This window comes from Alternaria ventricosa, assembly GCF_023758065.1.
Source record: "Alternaria ventricosa strain BMP 2768 chromosome Unknown scaffold_17, whole genome shotgun sequence".
In the NCBI taxonomy this organism is placed as follows: Eukaryota; Fungi; Ascomycota; class Dothideomycetes; order Pleosporales; family Pleosporaceae; genus Alternaria; species Alternaria ventricosa.
Window position 1 is genome coordinate 82,274 of NW_026055697.1, and position 24,204 is coordinate 106,477.

Consider the following 24,204-nt stretch of genomic DNA (forward strand, 5'->3'; position numbering starts at 1 on the left):
CAACGTTAGACGACGCTGGACCTCCAGCTTCCGGTCACGGCAAGGGACATGGATGTTCCAAAACAACAGCAGCTAAGTAAGCAGCCCGCCTTACCTCCTGAAGGCCCGCTGTTGACTCCCCCACAGCAAGAAGACAAGTCTACGATGCCTAGTATGCGTAGACGGTACCTCCTTTACAGGCCAGTACGCGCAGCGGAACTTGAACCGCCACATGGAAAAGCACAACCCGTGCGCCGGGGCTAGTAATCGAAGGCATATCCGTTGCGGGCAGCCAGGGTGCACGTCGACATTTGGACGAGAGGATGCACTGCTCGTTCATCTCAGGCGAAGCCATCCAGAACTCAATACGCGACCGGCGAAGAAGCGAAAGAGAGAAGAGTAAACCAAAAGACGCCACCAAGATTTTCTTCATTAGATCTTTTATAGGCGTTAACAATCGGGGTCTTCTTTTGGGTTCGCGGATGGTGTTTCCATGCGTTCTTAACACTTTTGATCTCGCATCTCAGCATCTCAGCACAAACATGCGTGCTTATAGATTCCACAGGACCGTTGTTCATTCGTACCACCACCCTGTAATCCCACGTTGTTAGAATAAAGTTAGCGTAACGTTGCCTCTTGATAGTAGACTGATGGTACGACCAGCGCACTTGACACCACTTGATACGTCTGTCGTGTAAGAAGGTCTTCCCTTGGGCTGTGTATCATAGCTTGCGAAACTGCATGCTGATAACCTCGATAGCGGACATACGAACAGTCTCGCAGCAGTCCAACGAGTCTTTGAACGGGACATACTCATACCATCCGCGAAGTCTGGCATTGTGTCGTGCCGGTGCTGCGGAGAAGTCTTGCCAGCCTCCTAGGGCAGTGCGATGACGTATGCTTATCGTCGGACAGCGTGTGCAAGGTTCCAAATCCATCTCGCAGCGTGCTACGAGCAGCTTTGGGGTATCATGGTTTGTAAGTTTGCTGATATCCCCCTCGAGCTCTACATGCAGCGCATCACGTTGCGTGCATGGATGATTCGTCTTCCCATGCATTTACTGCCCAATGTGGCGAGGGCGCAGCCTCGGGCCAGAAGGCCGCCAAATCCTCCGACGCATTGACAGCTTCAGCGACTTGATCGGTGAGCATGGCCGATTGAGGAGCCATCTTCAAGCATTCGAGATTCGCAGGCGCTGCAATTTGAGGAAACTCCTAGACGGTGGAGCTTGCAGAGAAGGCAAACTTGCATGTCCACGATTGCATAGCTTCACCGCTTTTTCTTGCGCGAAGTCCTTCGCATGCGCACCCCGACATAAGTTACCGAAGGTTATGGAAGTCGGATGTGGGGGCTCTTTTGGTAGGTGAGAACCATAGGGGAAAGGCCAAGAGTAATGCAGCCATGTTGCTACTGCTCGTGTGTGCAATCCTTTCGACCAGTGTCGATCAGCGCGCGCAGAGCATGCATGCACATATCGCACTATGTAGTAAGAACCCTGTTCACTATAGTGCCGCTTTGTCGAATAGCTGCACGTAGTGGTGATACAAAGCGCGACGACATGTGATTCGGGCCGTCATACATTCTTCGACCTAAGCCTCAGGTGTATGTACACTCCCGCTTCCCAAACCTTGTTTGCCGCGGGTCGTGTGGCTATGCAGCCATCTTCGTCACCGCCCTAGTAACACGGCAAATCGAAACGTCGGTGTATGCTAGAGAGTGAAGAGTTTCTTTGTTCCGCAGGCCTGGGTCGCATCCATTACTTTGGAGCCAAGTAGCCGGGTATACCTTTCGCGGCGGCAGTGAAAGAGACTGCTTCAATGGGTCGACGGTTTCTCAGAAGGGCACCCCTCTCGTTCCTCCTTTACTGGGTCCTCGCAGTTCCTTGCACCATAGTAGCGACCATGCTGGGACAGTGAATGTAAGCATATGGGTCCAGATATGTAGTCGACTGCTGTGCCACCAAGTGACGCCTTTGCCGACAGAGAGTCAGTGGAAACATGCTCCATCATGCGGGAAGTCGCTCCTTGCGAATGGGAAAGGTCTCGGGCCGGCCGTGCTGATCGGTTAGGCACGATTGTGCGAGAACGTGTTCCACTAATAGCCGGTGCTGCGCCGGTCACGAGCCGTCCCGTCAACCCACTCTGTTTTTCGAAAAGAGCGTCCTTGATACTGCAACATGCGTACCTGATCAGGAGAGCCCTTGATAGACGCCAGATGTTGGCGAAACGCCATGCGGCTTGGTATTCGTCACAGTGCCGCTGCAAGTAAGACGCGCAGATAGCAGGCTTTGGCGACCGAGGCTAGAACGTATATTATACTCGTCCGTTCCGCCCGTCCTGGTTCCTGTTGCCTATATCCGTGATATGACCATCAGATCTTGGACTAGTCTGACAATCTATTACGGCCATCCAGTCAGGAAGATGCTAAGACGAGCATACAAGGGCTAGAGTACAGTTGGATATGCTTGTCGATTAGACTCGTATGAGCATTGGCCTTGTCAATGCGCTTTGAGCCTTAGTGGCGGGAACCCGATGGTCTACACCTAGTGTTCAGAGATAAACGACCATGCGCGCACATGGCTTCAGGGTAGCCCGGCAGAAAGTAAGCGTATATGCCTTTCCTGGTATATCTGCCTGCTTCTTGGGGTGGTCTTTGAGGATAAGCGTCCCGCTGCAGCAGCCGTAGCCGCAGTACACATTGAGGGGCAAGGCCCATCGCATAAAGACCAACAGGTGTCATGTGCTGTGCCGCATCTGGTGCTACTGGTGCGTATCTGATTGGCGTACTGTCAACTAACGAATGTCGCACAATCCCTTGCCGTTTAAGTTGAGATGCAGATACGTCGACAGGGCTGATCCGCGTTCCGGTTCGACACTCGAACACGCGGTGAGGCGCGACATGCCCTGGCGTCGACTTTGCCGACTGTCGTGTCTCAGCTCAGGGTCCTCCATCGGCTCCAGCGCGTCTTCTTCCCCAATCGAATCGGTCGCCGTTGGATACGGATAGCGGCATAAACACTGTGCGGACCCCAGGTCACTAACGAAATCGCTCCTTCGTTCATTTTGTTTCTTTGCATCTGGAAGACTCTGGTTTGTAAGACTGGTTTTCTGTGGGGTAGTCTTCAGTTGAAGTGTGATAAACTGACAGAGACATAGCGCACGGAGGTGCTTCGCTGGACGGAGTAAAATTTGAAAGCCCTCGGACGAAATACGCGTCACCTCATGGGCGTTGTCAATATCGTTCTCTTGGAAAGATCATCCCTTTTCATATCTCTTCGTGGCGAAACCCTGCTCTACCTTGGTCCAGGACGTTGTTGGGTAGCTTCAGCCGCATGGCGTACGATCAGACGCAGGGTGGCGACCAGGGCTCGTGGTCGCAGAGAAGCGATGCGTATAGGAGAAGAGCCTCATTTCCAGCGACAGTAGTTTGCGATACTGGAGCTGAGCAGACTTCGAGAATAACCGCACCTTCATCCGGATTCGGCGGATATCCTCAGCGCTGGGTACCGGTATCGCCTGAGTATCCTCAGCCTTATGGAGTCCACTACCCCGACAGTGGTTACGAACAACCTCTGTCGCCAGGGCACAATACTGTCGAGAGTAGTGCATACCAAAGTCATACTAACGCAGCAAGCGCTTCGCAGAGTAGTCCTATAGCGCAATTCGAGTACGCACCACCGAACCCCGTCCCTGGTGGGCACCGGTATGTGTCTGGACAAAGGCCAATATCGCTCGCCCGCTGACTGAGTCATAGCTACGTGAGTACCTATCCGCCAATAGGATACAATACGCATCCAGGATACCATGCCATGGGAACGACCCAAGCGCCTTTATCTACCTCCATGGCTGCTAGCTAGTATGTGGTCTCCTCGAAGACCTTTTGCTTGTGCTGATATTGCTGTGAAGCCAGGGCCCAACATATCCTTACGTGGCTCCAGCGTCGAGCGTACCGGCGTCGCCTCCTATTGCCATGTACCCGATACCGCCGATACAGGTCCCTGAGGGATCCCACATCGACGCCGAGTATAGCGTACCGTGCCCGTATCGCTGCGGCACTGTTCTGACAGGTGTGCATGCGCTGGGAAACCTGACGCGTCACCTCAAGACGCAAGCTTGCGCAGGATCTAGTCGGGCCAAAGTTCGTTATCCATGCCCTATCGACGGATGTGGAAGACAGTACGCTCGCTCGGATGGATTGAGAGTGCATATGCGGAGACGACATGGTGCGCCTCCACCTGTGCCGAGAACTGATGGCGTCGTTGATGAGGATGAAGACTGAACGAGTCCCTGGCGGTGTCGTCTGTGTGGTGGGTCAAGTCGGCCCGATGCAGCCATTCTCGAAGAAGACATTTTGTATGCTCGCTGGTCGTAGCTCTTCTATTATCCGTCTCTTTCGTGTTTTCATCTGTCAACGCTGACTCTTTTCATTGTATTGCCGATGTTTTGGAGGGCTTGCTGCACGCGGACGTGGGTGTTGATGACGGAAAGAGCAATCATGCGGTCTACGTAATCGGTATGTAACGGTCAGGGTCGTTAGCTGCGCTTTCCGCCGGAGCCCCGGAAGAAGGTACTCATGTAGGGCGTTGGTCATCGGCAAGAGGTATAGAACAATGGTAGATTATGGGCAGACTCAATATGGGGCCCACCATGCCTGGCGTGAAGCGATGGGTGAAGTGACGATGGTTCCCAGGGCAAGCAGAAACGGCGTCTGAGGTTCATGGCAGGGGCACTGAGTCGTCAGGCAGCCCAACGGGAAGGATCACCCGGTCGTCTTAGGCAAGAGCGGTTAGTCCACGGGTCGCAGTCGATCGTGAACCCAGTTTCAGCTGCTCGTCCTCACCCTCGAAGCGGAACGTCACAGGTATTCTCGCCACTATCTTCCGAAGCATCTCATAGTTGTTCGAGTCGGTAGTGATATGTTGTCCATTCGACTCTGCACACGGATGAATCGCATCTTTAGGTGCTGAGGTCATATCTTCTTGCCTTCCATGTTGGTGGAGTAAGATTGATACAAGATGGACGCCATTTACGCAAGAGCAGGTGACAGCGTCTCGCATCGTCATACAGTACCACGTACCTGACGTCAATACAATACGCATTGAGTGCATGAAGTGGTTTCGCACGCCCTCGCATATGCAAGGTATCTCAAAAGGCGTATACTATAGCTTGCCAATAGCCGCATCTCGCTACCGTGAGGTCCAGGGATGGTCAATCTTCCGCGGCCAACACCCGTCAGCCACGTCGACGCGCCATGGCCCAGAAATTCCAAGTGCCGAACAAACGACAGATCGTTTGAGAGCACCCCGACTGTGGTTCGCTTTGGTGGTATTGATATTTGTCATTACTATTCTGTGTGGATGTTCTGACCACAAGGTATGCGTTATAGACATTAAGCCTTCGACTCCAAGACATGTGTAGGAAAGTAAATGCGACCGCGGCAATGGTATAGCGTAAATGCCCAAAATCAAATTGAGACCCGATGCGCGCCAAGAAGTAAAGCAAGCGAAAGAAACGCGGCATCTAGCGACCGTCGTTAGTCCAACCGTGTAAACAAAAGGAAATGATGCCTCAAAGGCTCGTAATTCGAGCGCCAGCCGGGGGCGCCGAGACTCGATGTGGTCTGAGGTTGATGACAGACTCTAATTCTCTCAGCATGTTGGTGCTCGCATCTCGCTGCTCACGTAGCGAAGCTTGCCGAACGCGGTCTTCTTGGATCTTCTGCATCCGCTCTTCTCTCGACATAGTGGCCCGTGTCTTGGGTATGGCAATAGCTTCGAACACTTCGTCGTCGGAATTGCTGCCTTGATCGCTCGACGGAGCACTCTGATGGGGACTCAGCAAGTCACCATTAAGGGCGCGCAGAGCATCAGACGGACTGCCTTCATCTACAGCAGTCAGACCGCCTAGGCTTGGGACTGGCGAGCGCAGCCCACTCGATGCCTGTGAGATTCTGCGTTCGTGGCGGTCGATATTCAGAGCCAGCGCGTTCTTGCCAGCTTCCCAAGCTTGTACCAAACTCTTGAGGTCTGCGCCGATGGAGTCGTATTGCACTAGGAGAGAGTGACCCAGATCGGTTACGTCTTCCGTGTCCTCTAAGCTTTTGTTGGTCTCTTCGCGAAGTACCTGCATCTTGGCTTGCAAGCCTCGAATGCCACTCGACAAGCCCGACAGTTTGCGTACGGAATTGCGTATCTTTTCTCGGCCAGGCGTGGGTGCAGCTTTGGCCGGCGATGGCAGTACGAACTGCTCTTCCTCGGCGAGCACGCGGTTGAACTTCTCGCTCCATTCTCCCACGGGACGAGCCGTGTTTAGCATGGAGTCCACGACTGTCGACCATCGCGCAAAGTCAGGCTTGCCGCCGTCTGCCTCCATAGCGAGAAGGGAGCACAGGTATACGCGTCGGAGAATGGATAATCGATACTGGAGAATGCGCAGGGCTTTCAACGTTTCGGCGTCATCGAATTCGTGTTCGCTGTAGCTCAAGGCGGCCTCTTGCATGTCCGGGTTGCTGATTTCGTACACATCGAGGTACTTTTCCAAATCATCTTCTTGTATCAATTGCTTCAGATTGCGACACTGTTCTGCGAGGATGGGGACGATGTCGGCATATGCAGCGCGGAGGTTCCGACGCAGTCGCTGGCAACGGCGGGCCTGTCCCCTCTCTTCCATGCGCGAGATGGGAGGCAGAGGACTGCTCCTGCGCGACGTTAGTGTGGATACCATGGACCGTGGTTAGATGGGAACGTACAATCGATAGCCGCGTGAGACGAGTTCGACCTCCTGGATCAATGCAAGGGCAGACGATGTCGAGGCTTCGAACGCCTGCAGGTTCGCGACCAGGTCGGATGCGCCCTTGACAGCCTCCTGCCTCAGATACTGCAGCCATTGCCGTCGGAGATACGTGTAGCCGGCGGTAGCAATGGCAGCGAAGACGAGAATGACCAGCAGGGTCCTACTCTTGCTGAACGCAGGCTGGCGCCGCGACCAGTGAACCAGCCATGCCAGTATGAAGGTTGCAGTACCAATGAAAGCCGCGCCGACGGGGTTTATCGCTGCGACCTTGAATTCGTGAGGGCCAGGGCGTCCGTTGGCCGCGAAGCTGGGAATGGCGGATGCGCGAAGGCCTCCCTGCTCGCCGAGCAGCTGGGAAGCGACGATGAGGTAGCGGAACTGCTCCAGGAAGCGCTCGTTGTCGGCGCGCCCAATGCGAGAGTTGACGGCTTTCTAAGTCATGTTAATCAGCGTCCATATGCCACCGGGGGAATATCGCAGTCGTACCGAGCATGCCGTGTGTATGCGGGCGATGGAGCCATGGCGGGCGTGGATGCGCAGCGGCTGGGGCAGCCTGTCTCGTATCCGTGATTGCAGCGTCGAAGGGCCCCGGGGCGCGAAGCTCTGCGGAAACGCGGACTGCGATGGGGATTGCGCTGGGGAGTTGTCGGGTGACCCAGTACCTTGACCTAAGCCACAGCGGTTAGCATCCGGAATATCGTCATCGTCGTGGTGCCGCGGTCGCACCTTCTAGTAACTGCGCAAGAGGCGAGCCGTCGGATATGATGTTCTCCATGTCGCTACCGCCGCATGGTGCGATTTCGTGTGTTGTTGTAGGGTCCCGCTCCAACGCCTGTGATGACTGCGGATGCTCTAGGCTAGGGAGGGAAGGTGCCCGTGATATGGAAATGGCGGGGATGGCTGCTGCAGGGGCCGGCGCGTGTTGTGCGTGGGATCCAATCGTGGGCGCTGTCAACGGGTAACGAGGCGGCTGGTGGCAGGAAAGGAGCGTGGGAGACACATGCGCGGTGTAGGTGAGTGTGAGTGGTTCTGGTAGTAATAGTGGTATAGGTCAGGGTCCGGAAATGAACTCGTGATTGGTGTGAAACAATCATGGGGAACGTTCGCTCGTTTACGCACCCCTCGACAAACATGCCCCTGGTTCCTTGCATACGCGCGCCTGCTCTGTCCTCGAGGCCGACGACGTACGGATGACGAGCATGTCATGTGCTGTGCATCGTTGCTTCCCCTGCTAACATCTAGCTACTCACCAACAACAACACCCAAGGGCACTCTTAACCATCTCTCTCAATGTTCGCTCACTCGCTCTCCGATATCGAGGCTGCGAGTCAGCCGCACGTCCTCCGACATGCCATCCTAGCCCTCGCACTGATGCTCCGGACTAATCTGTCCATACCCATCTCCGCCGCATTGTATTGGCACCGGCGGTACACTAATCGCGCAGTTGCTGCGATGCACTCGGCCTTCCATTTCAACAATAACGTTGCCATGTACGAAGAAGCGAGTACCGTCTGAATTGGGCACCGAATGTGAACTTTACCCGCATTATGCTTTATCGGTACAGCGTTGCCCGGGTACCTGAGCAATCTGCAATGTATGGTACAACCAAAGAAACAGCCGTTTCTTTCCATGGATAATCGATAACGCTATCAATGACGTACCTGCATCGCATCTACAAAAGCATGTGGCTTGCAGATCCCGCAAAAGCAACCTCCAGGTCGCATCAAAATTCTCCGTGCTGACCGCGGAAGCTAATGGAAACGCGAGCCTCAAGCTTACAAAGCACGAAACGGCCGCCTGGTGAATATCCTCCCGTGGATAACTTCAGCGTTGCAGGCGGAACGAAACCGCACGTAACGCGCTGAGCACGATGTATCGACAACATCTCGAACTCGCCTAGAGGCCACTTCTGATCGCTCGCCGCCACTGCCTCCTTGGCCGGATATAACTGTTATAGCTATGAGCATGGAAATGTCGCGAAATAGTCCTTCTTCGGCGCTTGATGCGCAGACTTGTCCGGGTGGGTGACTGGGTTGCAGACTAATCGGTCAGCTTACACTACACCTACACGATGAATGACGAACAACGTTCGGCAACTCCCATTCGTCTTCCAGTCTATCCGGACGTCAAGAACAAGGCTGCGCCTCAGGACAGTCATACCGTGGCAGGGTAACAAAACGCCACAGATTTTCAAGCAGGCTGTCTCTGCTAGCAATCTATCTTGACTTATACTCCATGCGTTGTCTTTGTCACGATCATGTGTAGCAATTATTGCTTTTCCCACCCAGCATTCATCATATTCTCATCAGCATGGACAACGATATGATCGAACGTTTGCTGACCACTGTCGAACTGATCAATACCAATCTCGATAGATCACCTGATTCGTGGCAAGACCAACTGCCAGCCATCCAAAACATTACTGCTTCCTTCGAGGTAAACGATACAACTCCCGACGAAGCACGCCGGCATTGGCAGGTACCTCTCATCAGCGTCTTTCAGCGTGTGGCTTTTGTCGATGCTGATAATGGTGCTATCAAAGACTTAGCAGACTGGTGCCTGCGTCAGTCATTGATTCTACTACAAATATACCCAGACGACGTCGACATCCTGGCTTGTGAGTTTCTCTAGATGATATCGAGCAACGCTGACAGCTGCAGTAATTGGCCGCAACTGGTTACTGCGAGCGCAGAGGGCTCTGTCAAGCATCTCTCGCGCGGAGAGGGCATCTTTGAGCAGCGAAACAAGCAACATTGGACCAACAGCGAGGGCTTCGGTTATAGCTGAAGAACGACTGCATGAACCAGATTATGTCGAAGCCAGAGGATTGCTGTTGCCAGCTACCGAAAATCTCCAGCGTGCAGTATACGTAGCGACGGAACAGGGAGTTGTTACGGGTCGTCTTCTGTCTACAATAAGTAAAACCACAATTGATGTGTTCTCTCGTTAACTTTAACCAGGCTGCCGAATCGTTCATGAGTCTGGGAAATGTTACATCAGCAAGAGCCAACAGTCGATATTATCAGCATGCGATTGCATATCTACGAGCCGCAAGAGAAATGCCGAACTACTTTCTAGCCCCACATTTGGAACGGTGAGTGCTCGTCCTGAACGATGAAGCGGCGCATCGGGCTGACAGATCAAGGTATCTCGAGGGATATGGTCCCCTTTATGATGATATTTGAGTGTATGTAAGGGGAAGTAATTCAACTGAATAGATAGAGCAAAATATGAATTTAGTAACATGCACTGTCAGACAAATTAAAGGGTGATGTGACAGGTGTTCGTGAGTCGTTCGTGTTCGCGGGCGCATCCATGGATGATGGCAGTGTCTGGGCACGGGCCACCCTCCACTCAACTCCACTACCGTCGGAAGGTCCAGCCAGCACTGCGACTACCCCAAGCAGCCAGCGCAGCATCATCGCGCATTCACACGACTCTCTGAACACTCGACATACATCGCAGACGTATCCATTGCCTGCATATATCCACGACGTCTCAATCAATCCTGTACTGAGCCGGTCCAGACGAAGCAGCAATCACACGGCCGAACCGATCACCCGTGTCTTGACCGAATACCTTATCTCCGCAACAACCAGGCGGCATCTGACGCTCCGATCGGACAAGGTCACAAGACATACACAATGGCGGCATCGGCACTGAACGAAGAGCGAGAACTCGCCATCCACCCAATCGTCGCAAGCAGCGTACAGCACAACACTCAGGTACGCCCTCCAGCAAGCCCCATGCACCATTGTTCGACACCAAGTTTCCCTCCCTCCCTATTTGCCCTCCTTGGACTAACACGTACCCAACCCAGGTCATCTCCAACATCCGCAGTCTCACCGCATCACTCTTCGGCGTCGCCGCAGGCACATTAGGCCTCGAGTCTTACACAGGCTTCATATTCTACCTCCTCGGATCGCTCGTGGTATCGGCGCTGCTGTTTGCGCTCAAGACAAATGGCAAGCCCGGCGCATACTTTTACCGGCCGCTGGGTGATCTGTGGCTTGGCGATGTGTTTGGAGGGTTGAGTGGATTCGTTCTTACTTGGACGCTGTTCTATGGCTTGGTCAGAGCATGAGAAGGTGGAACTGAATATTGCGATGTAAATGGACTATTTGGCTGAGGGCGCATGTATACCACGGATGAAATGGTTTTGATGGCTTAGAGAAGCGCTGGGCTTCAATGCTTGTGTGGCGGACATGACCGCAAGTGACGGATGCACGAGATACAAGCACATGGCCATGGAAAGAAGCACTCGGCGGAAGGTCAGAGGCTGTGCAGTCCGTGCAGCTGGTAGAATGGACGAGCAGTAATCGAAGGTGCGAAGAGTGCTTTCGGGATGCGGATGGGTTGTTGCTGCATAACTTCATCATGATACCCACCTGAATACATCGATTCGCGATGTTTGATACCTGTATCAGAGAGAAATGATTTCGCATCTTCTGAAATGATGCACGTCCTCTTGTAGAAGCATAACACCCAGTCGGACACTCAAATCACAATCAACGTATTCATTGTCGAGCAATTAGTACTGAGCAATTAGTACTGAGCAATCCGGAACCAGTCAAGCACGAAGGGTATGGTCTTGGCGGTACTTTATGCCCTGTGCTGAGTTAGCGCGTGGCCGACGCGTTCGCCAACCACTTTCGCGTTCCCCTCCATTGATTGTTGCCTCCACCGCAATTGTCTCCTGCACCACCACGCTTTGTATACCCCCGTCAGCGTTATCGTACCCTCTTAATCTCCGTTCACAGTCAACAGTATGTATTCTCTGTGATATGTGGCCAACAAAGTTAACCATCCGCAGTGCTCGAGGCAAAACTAGGCCAGGCTTCGATCCTCAAGAAGGTACGTTCGCGTAGGGAGCGTAGCAAAAGCTCTTCTGACAGCAACAGGTCGTCGACGCCATCAAGGACCTCGTACAGGACTGCAACTTCGACTGCAATGACTCGGGCATCGCGCTCCAGGCCATGGACAACTCGCACGTCGCCCTTGTCTCCATGATGCTCAAATCCGAAGCCTTCGAACCCTTCCGCTGCGACCGCAACATCGCGCTCGGAATCAACCTCGGCTCTCTTACAAAGGTCCTTCGTGCCGCTGGAAACGATGACGCCCTTACCATCAAGGCTGAGGACTCGCCTGATGTCGTCAACCTGCTCTTCGAATCCAGCACCACATCGAGGCTGAGCGAGTATGACATTAAGCTCATGGATATCGACCAGGAACATCTTGGTATCCCTGAGACGGACTATGCGGCAACAGTCACCATGCCATCGGCTGAGTTCCAGCGCATCTGCAGGGACCTAGGCGCATTGTCCGAGTCAGGTACGTCCCGAACCAGACGCGACAGCACACTATACAACAAACTAACTTTGCTCCAGTTTCGATTGAGTGCTCCAAGGATGGAATCAAATTCGCATGCTCTGGCGACATTGGTTCGGGCTCCGTCATCCTCAAGACGTCCAACAGCGTCGATAAGCCTGAGGAGAACGTTTCGATCGAAATGAATGAACCTGTCTCACTCACTTTCTCTCTCAAGTACCTGATCAACTTCTGCAAGGCGAGCGGGCTGTCAAATCAAGTCAAGCTCTGTCTATCTAGCGAGGTTCCCCTTCTTGTCGAATACCCCTTTGAGGCCAGCTACCTGAGGTTCTACCTCGCGCCCAAGGTATGTATCTATCCCGTAAGACACCAACACATTGCTAATATGAACAGATTGGCGACGAGGACTAAACGCATCATGACTTCATTCACGCACGAGCGGCATGTTTCCAGGATAGATGTGGGGGATTTGCGGCGCAATGGCTTTGATATGCATCGAGCGTCTGTTAGTTCAAGGTTCTGGCGTGCGACATTGGCGAAAACGCGGTGCCGCGTGGTGTGTTCCGCGCCCTAGGCACAAAAGGAAAGCTACTGCCCCACCAACGGCTTCACGTCATGTCGCGGAATTCCAGATAAGGAGATCAACAGTAAATCAACAACGTACCCCGCCTGCACGCTTTGTTCCACCTCCTTTACTTGACTGTTTTTTTACTTTCATAAATCATGGCTTCTGACACGCTGATACCGGACACGCGCGTGCTTGCGATTGCCAGTCATGTAAGACTCACGCGCAGGACATTATTTCTAGCTAACATGCTATAGGTGGTCCATGGGTGAGTCGCGTGTCGCCGCGATAGATGCAGTACACTGACATTGAGCTGAGCTATGTTGGGAACAAAATGGCCACTTTTGTCATGCAATCGCTGGGTTGCGACGTCTCTGCGATCAACACCGTGCACTACAGTAGGCAGCTCATTCCCGTTGACTGGCGCATAGCTGACTTCTCAGGCAATCACACGGCGTACAAGCAAGTCAAAGGCACAAAGACCTCCGCGAGCGAAATCCTCGAGCTCTACGAGGGGCTACAGCAGGCGAACCTTACCAACTTCGACGTACTCTTGACCGGATACATGCCTAGTGCTGAGGCCGTACAAACGATTGGGACGATTGGGAGAGATATCAAATTCAATGCTGGCACGAAGCCGGGCAGCTTCTTCTGGGGTGGGTTCATACATGAGGCGGCAGGAGGCAGGGCTGACAGAGACAGTACTCGATCCGGTTATGGGCGACAACGGCAAGTTGTATATTCCAGAGGATGAAGTACCAGAGTACAAGGGACTGTTGCGCGAGGCAGATCTCATACTTCCGAACCAGTTCGAGGCCGAGTGAGTACATCTGGACACTAGTCAAATACGCGTCGCGATTGCTAACAGAGACACAGACTACTATCCGACACCCCCATCACCGACCTCAAGTCCCTCGCCGCCGCCATCCAAGTCCTCCACAAAACCTACCAAGTCCCCCACGTAATCATAACCTCCCTCCGCCTGACCCGCGACAACCAAACCATACCCTCGAGACCAGTATCCAAAGCCGGCACCGGAACCCACACCCCCTCAGACCCCCATCACCCCTCCGCATCCCCCTCCCAACCAGCCCCCCAACTCCGCGCCCCCCAAATCGACCTAAATGAAGTCGAAAACCTCACAATCATCGGCTCAACCGCAACCTCCGACTACAAACCCCGCCTCTTCCGCATCGACACCCCACAACTCCCGCTCTTCTTCTCAGGAACAGGAGACATGTTCGCCGCGCTCACAATACCCCGCTTTATCGAAGCCGTGTGCGATGCATCAACACCCGAGTTTGATCTGCACGCGAAACCAAGCTGGCGCTCACCCGACGATGTCCCCGCGGAAGAATTGCCGTTGGCGAAGGCGTGTCAGAAGGTTCTCGCGTCCATGCAAGCGATACTCACGCGCACGACGTCTGCGTGTCAGGAGAAGATGGCTAGCTATGATGCGCGTGCTGCGAAGGAAGGGCGGGGTGAAGGTGATGAGGCGGATGAGGAGGTTGCTAAGAAAAGGCATTTGGCGCTTATGAATGCGAGTGAGGTGACTGTTCCGCGGTATGTCAAGGAGATGATAAACCCGCCGGATCTGGAGCGGTTCAGGCCGCGGGCGGTGTATGAGGGGGAGAGTGTGCCGGAGGATGTTGGGGAGAGGAAGCCGGATGAGTTGAATGTGCTGCATTTGGGTGTTGGGGTGAAGGATGGTGGGGCGGTGCAGGTGCTTCAGTCGGGGACGCAGGGTGAGGTTGTTGGAGAGGGAGAGAAGAAGGAGGTGGGTGATTCATGAGATTTGATTGTGTAGACGTTACGCGTTGAATTATATGCATGCCAAAGCATCGTCAGTTGGTGGCTATCACCTCATACAAGAAAAAAACTAAACAGGTCTGCAGACTACATTAAAACAAGAACTTGCAAAGTAGGTGAGCTAACGTCAACGTAGGCTCTAGAGTGTCCAGTTTTTTTCCCAAATTGGCGTGCAGCCACCTAAGCCTTCACACTGTCCGCAGCTACCTCCGCCACCTCAGGAGCTTCTGTCGCGGTCTCCGCCGCCTGGGTTGCAACGGCCGCCGCCGCGCCAAAGCCTCCTGTGCTGCCGAAGCCACCGGCACCCCTTACTGTGTCTTCCAATTGGTCGACGACGACTACGCTGGGCATGACGACGCGCTCGACGATGAGTTGGGCGATGCGGTCACCGATCTTGACGGGGAAATCGTTCTCGGATAGGTTGGCGAGGATAACGCCGACGGGGCCGCGGTAGTCTGCGTCGATTACGCCGGCGAGGGTGTCGATGCCGTGTTTGTAGGCGAGACCGGAGCGGGGTGCTACTCTGCCGTCTGTTGAATGATGGTTAGCATGATGTCTATAGCAATGTCCTCAACGAATTGAGTATGAGATGGAATACGTACACGTCCCATCTGGTACGGAGATCTTGATATCCGTCGCTACCAATGCTCGCCCCCGCGCTGGAATTATAGTCTCCACTGCACTGTACAAATCGTGTCCAGCAGCGAACGCGCTTCCCTTTGTCGGCGCCTTGGCGTTTGGGCTCAGCAATTGTACCTGCAATTGTTGCTCCGCCGCCGCTGCACTAGCTAATGACGAAGCACCGACTGGCACTGAAGGTTGTAGTGATGCCATGTTGTCGTGGCTGGGAAGGTGTGAAGCTGCTAGGGGTGTTGGTGTAGCGGCGCCCGAGTCTGTTCCTCGTGGTAAAGTGGAGGCGTGGGAGAGAGGAGTGGGGTCGATGACTTTGGTTCGCTTAGGGAGGGGTGACGATGGCAGAGACGGCGGCTCGTGGATAGGGATTGGGGTGTCTGACATAATTTTATTTGAAGGTGGAAGTTGAGTTGTTTGGAGGGGCGGTGAGGGTCGATGAAGGACGCGTTTGGTGGGGAAGAGACGACGCGTTGGGGTGTGTTGTCATTGGCTGGTTGGCGAGGAAGGTGCGACTTGCTTCTGTTGACAGTGAGCAACTTCTTACTTTCTATGACTTACTTCGAGTTCTGCTTTTTACTAGAACGAGATACTACGATATGTTCTGTGCTAGAGCTTGTATCAAATGCTGGGTTCTAGGACTGGTTGTTACCATACTGTAAGCAACGAACTCATACCCGAAGTCGACAAGATTCTTCCTTCCATGGCAGAGAACCGCATTGGCCTCGAATCAATGCAATGGTACTCCAGGAGCAGGAAGGTCGGAACCAAATCGAAGGATATCGCTTGCTTGGCTGTCATTGCTGTGAACAGGCGAGGAAAAGTCGCCGTCGCTTCTGAAGATATACGCGCATCCAATGTAACCAATTTTAGATCAGGAACAGGGCTCGTCATCTACCTCGCAAGCGAGCATTGTATTCCGTGGTAGACCTGGTGCTACGTGCACATGCCCTTCAGCTGATGTCGTGTCGCTCGTGACCTCGCAGACAGTGGCGGGAACATCGTGGCTTGCGTCGATCCCCCGCATTGATGTTCGCACTGCGCAGCCTGCAGATGCTGTCGTCATGTCTCCGGGGTTATGAGGTGACGCATGAGACCCTTTCGATAAGACCGCTTTCAATTGAGACGTTGTAGTCCGGCCACAGATCAAGAAGTACTTCGTGTGTCATGACATGCTCATACCGAGAACACTACGGGTCAGTGCCTCCGACTTCTCGGATCGGAGGAAGCGACTATCCGGCCTGGCGCCAGCGTGCCTCGGCCAAGCCGTCTTGGCTCGCAAGCTTGAACGGGCATCCTACGAGCTTGACCTGACCTGCGACTTTGGCACAAACCCGTCATCTCTGCAAAATCGCCATCATCCTGGCACAAATGTCACGAGACAGCTGGATATCGAGTCTCGTGATCCCCATGAAACTCGTACTCCACGGGGAGTCACGCTGGTGTGACGCGCCCCATGCATAGTGGAGGCGACTCCGAATTACCAACTCTCCGTGCCGCGATTCTCTCTAGACACGCCATATCGGAGCCGCCTTGGTGGATCTCGGTATCCAGACCACATGACCAGCCGTGTTCTGTTCCAAGAACACGTCTCGAGTGGACCCCGATTATTGAGCGGAGTTGCTGCCAGACTCCATGCATACGAGATTTTCGCCTCCAGATGCATTGCGCAGCTAAACACTACCGGACTGCCAGCCCTACATCGGTTAGGCCAAGAAAATCCTCCCGACAGTTCGACCAAGCGCTGGGTGCATGGTTCGAGGCTACCGTAGCCGCCTCGTCTGGTTGGCCGAGACCACGCTATCGTGCTCTAGCATGCTTGTTGAGCCTCACGGAGGGCATGGGAACTAATGCACCCCGTTTACCCTGGGGTCTTTCTGCGACTTTGGCGCGGCCAGAAGCAAAATCCTGCACGCTACTCATCTCCCCACCTCTTCGATATGCGCTTGTTTTCCCACAGACTACCCGCTGGTACCAGCTCTTCGGCCAATGTTAGCAACACCGAGCACCGGAGTCGCGATATTCCAGAATCCTTCTACCACCATACTGCAAACAGCTGGATGCCGTCTGTCTAAGCAATCGCCCATGGAAAGGCTTGTCTGCATACGCGTTGCCAATTGGTGATCGCACTGTCCAGTAAAACATCACGGATTCGTTGATTGATGCGCTGTGCTCGTCTGATGATCACCGACAGACGAACATCAGTTGGTAGTTTGCTACGCAACCACGTCTATCAAGCAGAGGCGATGAACGGTGTCTGCCTGCATACCAAGATGCATCCCCGCAGAATGAGGTCAGTGGTTCATGGCTTACACGAACCCGACTTGACAGGTCATGACGGCTAAAGGCGACGCTTACCATCTAGTGTCCTATCAGCTAGCTGCTCCTACGCCCCGTCTTCGCCCCGGCACGCGACTGTCATCTCACTGTTGGGTGCGTGTGCCAGCAGACTGACCATGCGTGTCACGTACCCGACAATATTTGCCATCGTTTTCCAGCAACACGAACGTGGGACCGCTGGATAACGTTGCGCTAACTGAATCTCGGCTCCATGATTCCCAAATCTACTGGAATTGGCTCACGATGATTTGAACGCTATGGCATCCACAGGCCAGCGACGTGCTAGTGGTCAGCGTCTGGTCTGCTCTAGCTCCAACACCATCATGGCTAAGACCACCCACTAAGCTACCCCAGTCGCTTCGGACCTACTGTCGCTAGCCTGCTGGCCAGCCGCGGGACTAGCGCGCTCACCCCATGCTTCCAGTCTCCAGACTAGACAGCTGCCCATGGAGATCCCCAGGCTCGTGTGAACAGTTCCCCAAATGTACTTAAAGATGGGCAGCCCGCCTTGGAGTGGTAGTCATCCTCATCCGAGTACTCAACCATCTCTCTGGACTTGAGTCTACCTTCCATACACATTTTACTTCCTCAGACAGTTGCCAATCATGGGTCTGATGTTGAAGAAGCCTGAGGGCGTAGCTGGCTCGACCGCGCCCGCCATCTTGGTCGGCCTGTTCGTTGCCTTTGGTGGTGTTCTGTTTGGGTATGCACGATTGATCCTTTCTCAAGATGTCTACTAACAAGTATAGTTACGATACCGGTACCATCGGTGGTATTCTAGGAATGCACCACTGGCGAGAGCTTTTCAGCACTGGCTACATCAACAAGAAGGACGGCATGCTCGATGTCACCGCCGAGCAGACCTCCTTGATCGTTTCTATCCTCTCTGCCGGTACCTTCTTCGGTGCTCTCACCGCAGCACCCACTGCTGATTTCCTCGGTCGCCGCCTCGGTCTCGTTGTCAGCAACATTGTCTTCTGTGTTGGTGTCATTCTCCAGACCGTCGCTACTGCCATCCCCATGTTCGTTGCTGGACGTTTCTTCGCTGGCTACGGAGTCGGTATGATCAGTGCCACCATCCCGCTCTACCAATCCGAGACTGCCCCCAAGTGGATTCGTGGTACCATTGTTGGTTGCTACCAGCTTGCTATCACCATCGGTCTTCTGCTCGCTGCTATCGTCAACAACTCCACAAAGGACAGAACTGACACTGGTTCCTACCGTATCCCTATCGCCGTTCAATTCGCCTGGGCTATCATCCTCTTCGTCGGCTGCATCTGGCTTCCTGAGACCCCTCGCTGGTTCATCAAGAAGGGCCGCCCAGAAAAGGCTGCCAAGTCTCTCTCTACCCTTCGCCGCCTCAACGTTGACGACCCGGCTCTTGTTGAGGAGTTGGCTGAGATCACTGCCAACCACGAGTATGAGATGTCTCTTGGCAAGGCCACCTACCTCGACTGCTTCCGCGGTAACTTGGGCAAGCGTCTTTTCACCGGTTGCGCCCTTCAGTCTCTCCAGCAACTCACTGGTGTCAACTTCATCTTCTACTACGGAACATCCTTCTTCCAGAACTCCGGCATCAACAACCCCTTTGTCGTCACCATGATTACTTCCTGCGTCAACGTCGCCTCCACCTTCCCCGGTCTCTACCTCGTCGAGAAGTGGGGTCGCCGCAACCTTCTCCTCTTCGGCGCCGTCGGTATGGCTGTCTGGTAAGTTCTGACTGTACGAAGTGCAAATGAGACATATACTGACTTTCTGCAGCCAATTCATTGTTGCCATTACCGGTACCGTTGCTGGTATCGACAACCAGGCTGCCCAACAGGCCTTGATCGCATTCGTCTGCATCTACATCTTCTTCTTCGCCTGCTCATGGGGACCCGTCGCATGGGTCGTGACTGGTGAGATCTTCCCTCTCAAGGTCCGCGCCAAGTCTCTCTCCATGACAACCGCATCGAACTGGCTCCTCAACTTCGCCATCGGATACGCCACCCCCTACATGGTCAACGACGGACCCGGCAACGCCAACATGGGCGCCAAGGTCTTCTTCGTCTGGGGCGGATGCTGCTTCGTCTGCATCTTCTTCGTCTGGGCCATGATCTACGAGACCAAGGGTCTTTCCCTCGAGCAGGTCGACGAGCTCTACGGCAAGTGCTCCCAGGCCTGGAAGTCTCCCGGCTTCGTTCCTTCCATCTCCTTCCAGGACGTCCAGGACATGCATGCCGACAACCGCCGCGCCAGCCTTACCGATATCGAGGCTGATGCTTCCCGCAAGAGGAGCGCTACCTACACTGAGTACCCCGAGAAGACTGTTGTCTAAGCATCTACTCCGCGGAGTTTATGAAGAGTTATGAGAGATTCCCTACCACACTTGTAAATACCCGACTAGCTGTTTGATTTTCGCTTCACAGCGCAGCATTGTATATATCCATTATCTATGATTTATGATACCATCACTTCATCTACATCACCACTTGCTGTGCCCTACCGTGCTTCTTACCAAGTTCCATTCTCTAGTCCCGATTTTTTCGGACGCATTCCACCGAAAAAGAAGATAGCTTATAGTCCAGCTCTCAGATAGGCTCCGCCACTTGTGCGCCATTTTCCCGTCTCTCTCTAAGCGACCAACGAGCGTGCGCACCATCAACGTCCAGTCGGACACTCTCCGCAGCGCACACGCGCGACTTCCCCAGATCTAACCCTACTCTAGCGGCGCGGCTAAGCTAGCGGCGGACTTACATCGAGCCGCTTGCGACCTTGTGCATCAGACACGATGGCTTTTGGTCAGATGGCTGATCAGCATTCGCGATAGACGGCGGAGATGCGCGTAGGGCGTGATTAATAGTGGATGTGGCTTACCTAGAGATGCTAGATGGGTATTCTGTATGGTGGGAGTGGGATGTCTCTTTGCACATCACGACCCCTCTTTGTTTCAGGATCAACGATGCAGTAACTTTTGATCTACCAAAGGATTCGCGGCTTCAGCTGGGTGATCCATATAGGGTATGTGCGATAATGGATGGTGGTGTGTTTAGCTGTTTTCAGAACTGAAGACGTTCACTATGGAAAGCATGTCCAGTGGGTGTACGGTTGATTTTGCACCGCTACAAATGTGTCCCGCGTGCTCAAAAAGGCCAATTTGACGATGAATGTGGATTCTGAAGCGAGTTGCAACTTTATCAGGGAAAGCAATCAGTAGAAACGGTAGGAACGGCGTAGTATTACTCAAACATAAAAGACGTCAAGTTATCTATTACTAAAGCGCTTCTTTTAACATGTCATCTCATAGTATTACGACAACATCGCACTTTCTTACGACCCTAATCTTCTTCCCCATCATCGAATATCCCACATACCTCCAATTCTGGATAAGCCGCATTCCACTCTTTCAAGATCTCCTTCGCATCATCATAGTCCATATTAGACCAAATCCCCATAATAGCCAATCTAGTAATATCCCTCGCGATCCTGTACTCAGGCGTATAGGCCAACTTGCAATAGTCCTCTCCGGCGGCATCCTCAAACGACTTCTTTACGGCCGCAAGATCGACGTCTTCCGGTATGTCGTTTGCATCAGCCTCTTCCGGTTCGTCATCGCTCTCTTCGAAGTTCCAGAGCCAGTATGGGGACCGGCAATTCATGAAGGTGGGGGCGAAGACAGTTTCATCCCAGTCTAAGATTGCGGAGAGGGTCGCGGTGGTGGGAGAGGTAATGTGGATGAGCATGTTGCGTGGCTCGAGATCCATATGCGTAAGTGCGTAGATGTTGTCGTCAAGGAAGCCAAACGTGTGTAGATGCTGAATGATGGCTGTAAATGGCTTCCAAGGGTTCAAGAATTTGCGATTGAGTGTTAGATCGAATGCGCGTTGACGAGCGAATTGTGACATGAGGAATTCTTGGACAGTTTGAGGGGTAGCTGCCACAAAGGGCTCATTGGTTTGGCAAAACGCGTTTCGTGGTGGGCATTGTAATCGCAGTAGCTGCGTTTCTGATGATCCAGCGAGAATGCTGTCTGGGTTCAGTGTGCCAGGAGATGGCGACTGGATCTTGCTCATCTCCTTGAGTGCAGAGCCTAGATCTCGCGCGAAGGAGATGCGCTGCTGCGTGTTAAGCTCAGAATAGACGTCAATTACTGACTTCCCTGGAACACGTGGCTGGATGGTGTATCGGCTACCAATTGGGTTCTCGACTGAGAAGCTGAAAGTCTTGATCCTGGGTACTGGAATGCTCGTCGCTGCAAGAAACTTGAGGATAGAGACTTCATGTTCAACCCACGCATGCTCCATGCGCGGTATACGCAGCACATAGTCTCTAGCCTCCGTCTTGCGTAACATACCGGGACAAAACGTTCGAAGAAACCAGCGCACCTGCCGCTCAAGCCAGCTAGCTTGATATCGAGAACCGTCGACCTGGATGTTGATCACACGGTTGTAAGATCCACCATCCATACGTGTGATGGTGAAGGAGTCTTTAGAGAGATGCGGCCACTCCTTCTGGCATAGCTCGACGACCTTGAACTGGAAGGTTTCGAAGGGCTCATGTTCGAACATTTCAGTGGAGGTAGTCGAGACGTCGGAGCTTGCGATAGAAGCCGAGTCACTCCCAGTCTCTCGCGCAGGCTCCATCTGTTCCATGGGCGTAGCGCTAGGTGACATCTTCGTATCGGACATATCTCCAGACCAATGGAGTGGTGGAGTCTGGTTGGCAAGCTCCAATAAAGAAACAGCGGTGTTCGACGTTATAAGAGGTGATGTGAGCGTTGTGTGAAATGCAACAGTGCTGGAGGGCGACTTTCACAAAGAGAGTGTGGGGTTAATCCGATCCGACAGGTTTCCGTGTGCGAATGAAGCAGCAAGATGAAGAACGAACGCCAGAGAAAGGCAGTGATTACACTGCTTTTCAATTCAAGGCCCAATAGCCCGACTCCTGGGTAGTTAAATACGCCTGATCACTCTCCAAGTAATCGAGCATAACACACGTATCGATTCACACCAGCACTCAACCGAACAGACTTCCCGACCCTTTCCAAATCTTACTATGGCACGAAAATATGGATCCAAGGTAACGCACCACTGCTGGTGTGGACAGACCGGCTGGTGCAGAAAGCACCTGTTGCGATGCGAGGCGCACGGAATTGACTACTATGCGAGCGGTGGGTGCCAGGCTTGCGAGGGAGTAGCTGACGCTGCAGACCGAAGAGAATATCAAGAGCGACAAGATCAGAAGAAACAAGCCGAGGATGCAAAGAGAAAGGAAGAAGATGCCTGGTTCACAAGAACCAAGGGCCGGAAGTAGAACTTGATAGTAGGTAGAGTCGCGACTGAGAAGGCGACCGCGCGTAGGTCGGATGAAGTTGTGAATTACAGATGACATCCGGATAGAAAGAGGATGGAAGCGGTTTTCCTTACAATGTTTGGATGTTAGACTCCGAATAATTGTAGCGTTGTTTGGGTACCAAATCTTGCACTCCGAGACGGGTTAACAAAGAAAGTGAGACAAAGAAAGTGGGGGTGGTGAGAACACGTTCTGGAACGCATTTGGACATCTCAGTCCTGTTGCTTTTAGCCATGGCCAAGTGTTCCAGGTTTGGGTATGCTGTTTGTTGTAAGGTTCTGTCGCTCAGCACGTATGCGAGACTTCTTGTAGCCGTTTGTGTTGCAATGAGGCAACCGACTGAGCTCGAGGAGACGACTGCAGCCAGGGTAGGGGCGCAACATGAGGTTTGCTATCATCAGCAGCACCATTAGAGTTGTACCCATACGCTGGAACCTTGGAACGATGGTGACTGATAACACTAAACAGTTTGAACGACGTTTGTGTCTTCCGTAACACATCGGAGGTCCCCGAACCTTCCTTTGTCGCCATAGCTCAGCGCCCCACTGGCAAACCTCGGCTGGCGTCATCCAGTTTCCCCAAATGCTCCCCGCGTCGCGTCGCACCTTTCTCTTCCTTCCTTTCCTTTTCCCACCATGTCCACAACCGCCGTACCAAAGTTCAGCCCTGGTGAAGCTGTGACCGAGAAAGATGGGTTGATCCATGGCGTTTCGGCGCAGGAGCTGCAGGTTTTGGGCGAGCAGTGCTTTGATGCTAGGGCGAGGGCTTATTGTATGTTTTCTGGACTTTTATGATGCAGCGCATGATGGTAGAGGATGTTGGGGATATCTAGGTTGGAGATCGGTACTAATAGACTGCTTGATTAGGCCCATACTCGCTCTTCCGCGTCGGCGCATCCCTCCTCCTGACCACCTCCTCTGCAACCGATACATCCGCAGCCCACACTATAATCGGCGCAAACGTAGAAAACGCGGCCTACCCAGTTGGAACCTGCGCTGAGCGTGTCGCCATGGGTACCGCCGTTATCGCAGGCCACCGCATCGGAAGCTTCAAGGCCGTCGGCGTTACAACCGACATCGACGACTTCTGCTCGCCGTGCGGAATGTGCAGACAATTCTTGCGCGAGTTTCTGGCATTAGAGACACCCATTTTCATGTTCAACAAGGAAGGAAAGTGGATTGTGAGGACGATGGGCGAATTGCTTCCGCTCAGCTTTGGGCCCGACGTGCTGCCACCGAGGGAAAAGTTGAGGCAGAACCAGGAAGATGATAAAGCGAAGACGGCATAGAGTGTGTCATGGGAAGCAGGCATTGGCGGCGTTGTGAGGCAGATACTAGGGGTCTGAGCATCTTGAAGGGCGTTAGTGGGCGATGTACGAGTGTGATGACGACTGGTTGTCAGAACCAGGTGACGAATGCGATACAACGGAG

At 53.4% G+C, this 24,204-nt stretch overlaps 6 protein-coding genes across 6 annotated transcripts; 4 read left to right on the forward strand and 2 right to left on the reverse strand.

Moving 5' to 3' along the window:
* Window positions 1–5,547: 5,547 nt before the first annotated feature.
* On the reverse strand, window positions 5,548–7,264 carry J4E93_008485 (uncharacterized protein; the record flags this gene model as incomplete). The annotated part of the gene is made up of 3 exons (XM_049346384.1): window positions 5,548–6,676; window positions 6,728–7,199; window positions 7,258–7,264. 3 exons carry the CDS (start codon window positions 7,262–7,264, stop codon window positions 5,548–5,550), a joined length of 1,608 nt encoding a protein of 535 aa, XP_049196274.1.
* Window positions 7,265–10,415: 3,151 nt separating this feature from the next.
* On the forward strand, window positions 10,416–12,510 carry PCN1 (DNA polymerase delta processivity factor; the record flags this gene model as incomplete). Its single annotated transcript, XM_049346385.1, has 6 exons — window positions 10,416–10,496; window positions 10,592–10,769; window positions 11,585–11,625; window positions 11,673–12,102; window positions 12,159–12,445; window positions 12,493–12,510. 6 exons carry the CDS (start codon window positions 10,416–10,418, stop codon window positions 12,508–12,510), a joined length of 1,035 nt encoding a protein of 344 aa, XP_049196275.1.
* A 488-nt stretch (window positions 12,511–12,998) lies between these two features.
* J4E93_008487 (uncharacterized protein) lies at window positions 12,999–14,456 on the forward strand (the record flags this gene model as incomplete). Its single annotated transcript, XM_049346386.1, has 3 exons — window positions 12,999–13,320; window positions 13,367–13,484; window positions 13,541–14,456. 3 exons carry the CDS (start codon window positions 12,999–13,001, stop codon window positions 14,454–14,456), a joined length of 1,356 nt encoding a protein of 451 aa, XP_049196276.1.
* Window positions 14,457–18,048: 3,592 nt separating this feature from the next.
* J4E93_008488 (uncharacterized protein) lies at window positions 18,049–19,760 on the forward strand (the record flags this gene model as incomplete). The annotated part of the gene is made up of 3 exons (XM_049346387.1): window positions 18,049–18,146; window positions 18,193–19,152; window positions 19,205–19,760. The coding sequence occupies 3 exons, from the start codon at window positions 18,049–18,051 to the stop codon at window positions 19,758–19,760; spliced, it is 1,614 nt and encodes a 537-aa protein (XP_049196277.1).
* A 1,000-nt stretch (window positions 19,761–20,760) lies between these two features.
* Window positions 20,761–21,990, reverse strand: J4E93_008489 (uncharacterized protein; the record flags this gene model as incomplete). The annotated part of the gene is made up of 1 exon (XM_049346388.1): window positions 20,761–21,990. One exon carries the CDS (start codon window positions 21,988–21,990, stop codon window positions 20,761–20,763), a length of 1,230 nt encoding a protein of 409 aa, XP_049196278.1.
* Window positions 21,991–23,409: 1,419 nt separating this feature from the next.
* J4E93_008490 (uncharacterized protein) lies at window positions 23,410–24,062 on the forward strand (the record flags this gene model as incomplete). The annotated part of the gene is made up of 2 exons (XM_049346389.1): window positions 23,410–23,545; window positions 23,641–24,062. The coding sequence occupies 2 exons, from the start codon at window positions 23,410–23,412 to the stop codon at window positions 24,060–24,062; spliced, it is 558 nt and encodes a 185-aa protein (XP_049196279.1).
* Between the last annotated feature and the right edge of the window lie 142 nt (window positions 24,063–24,204).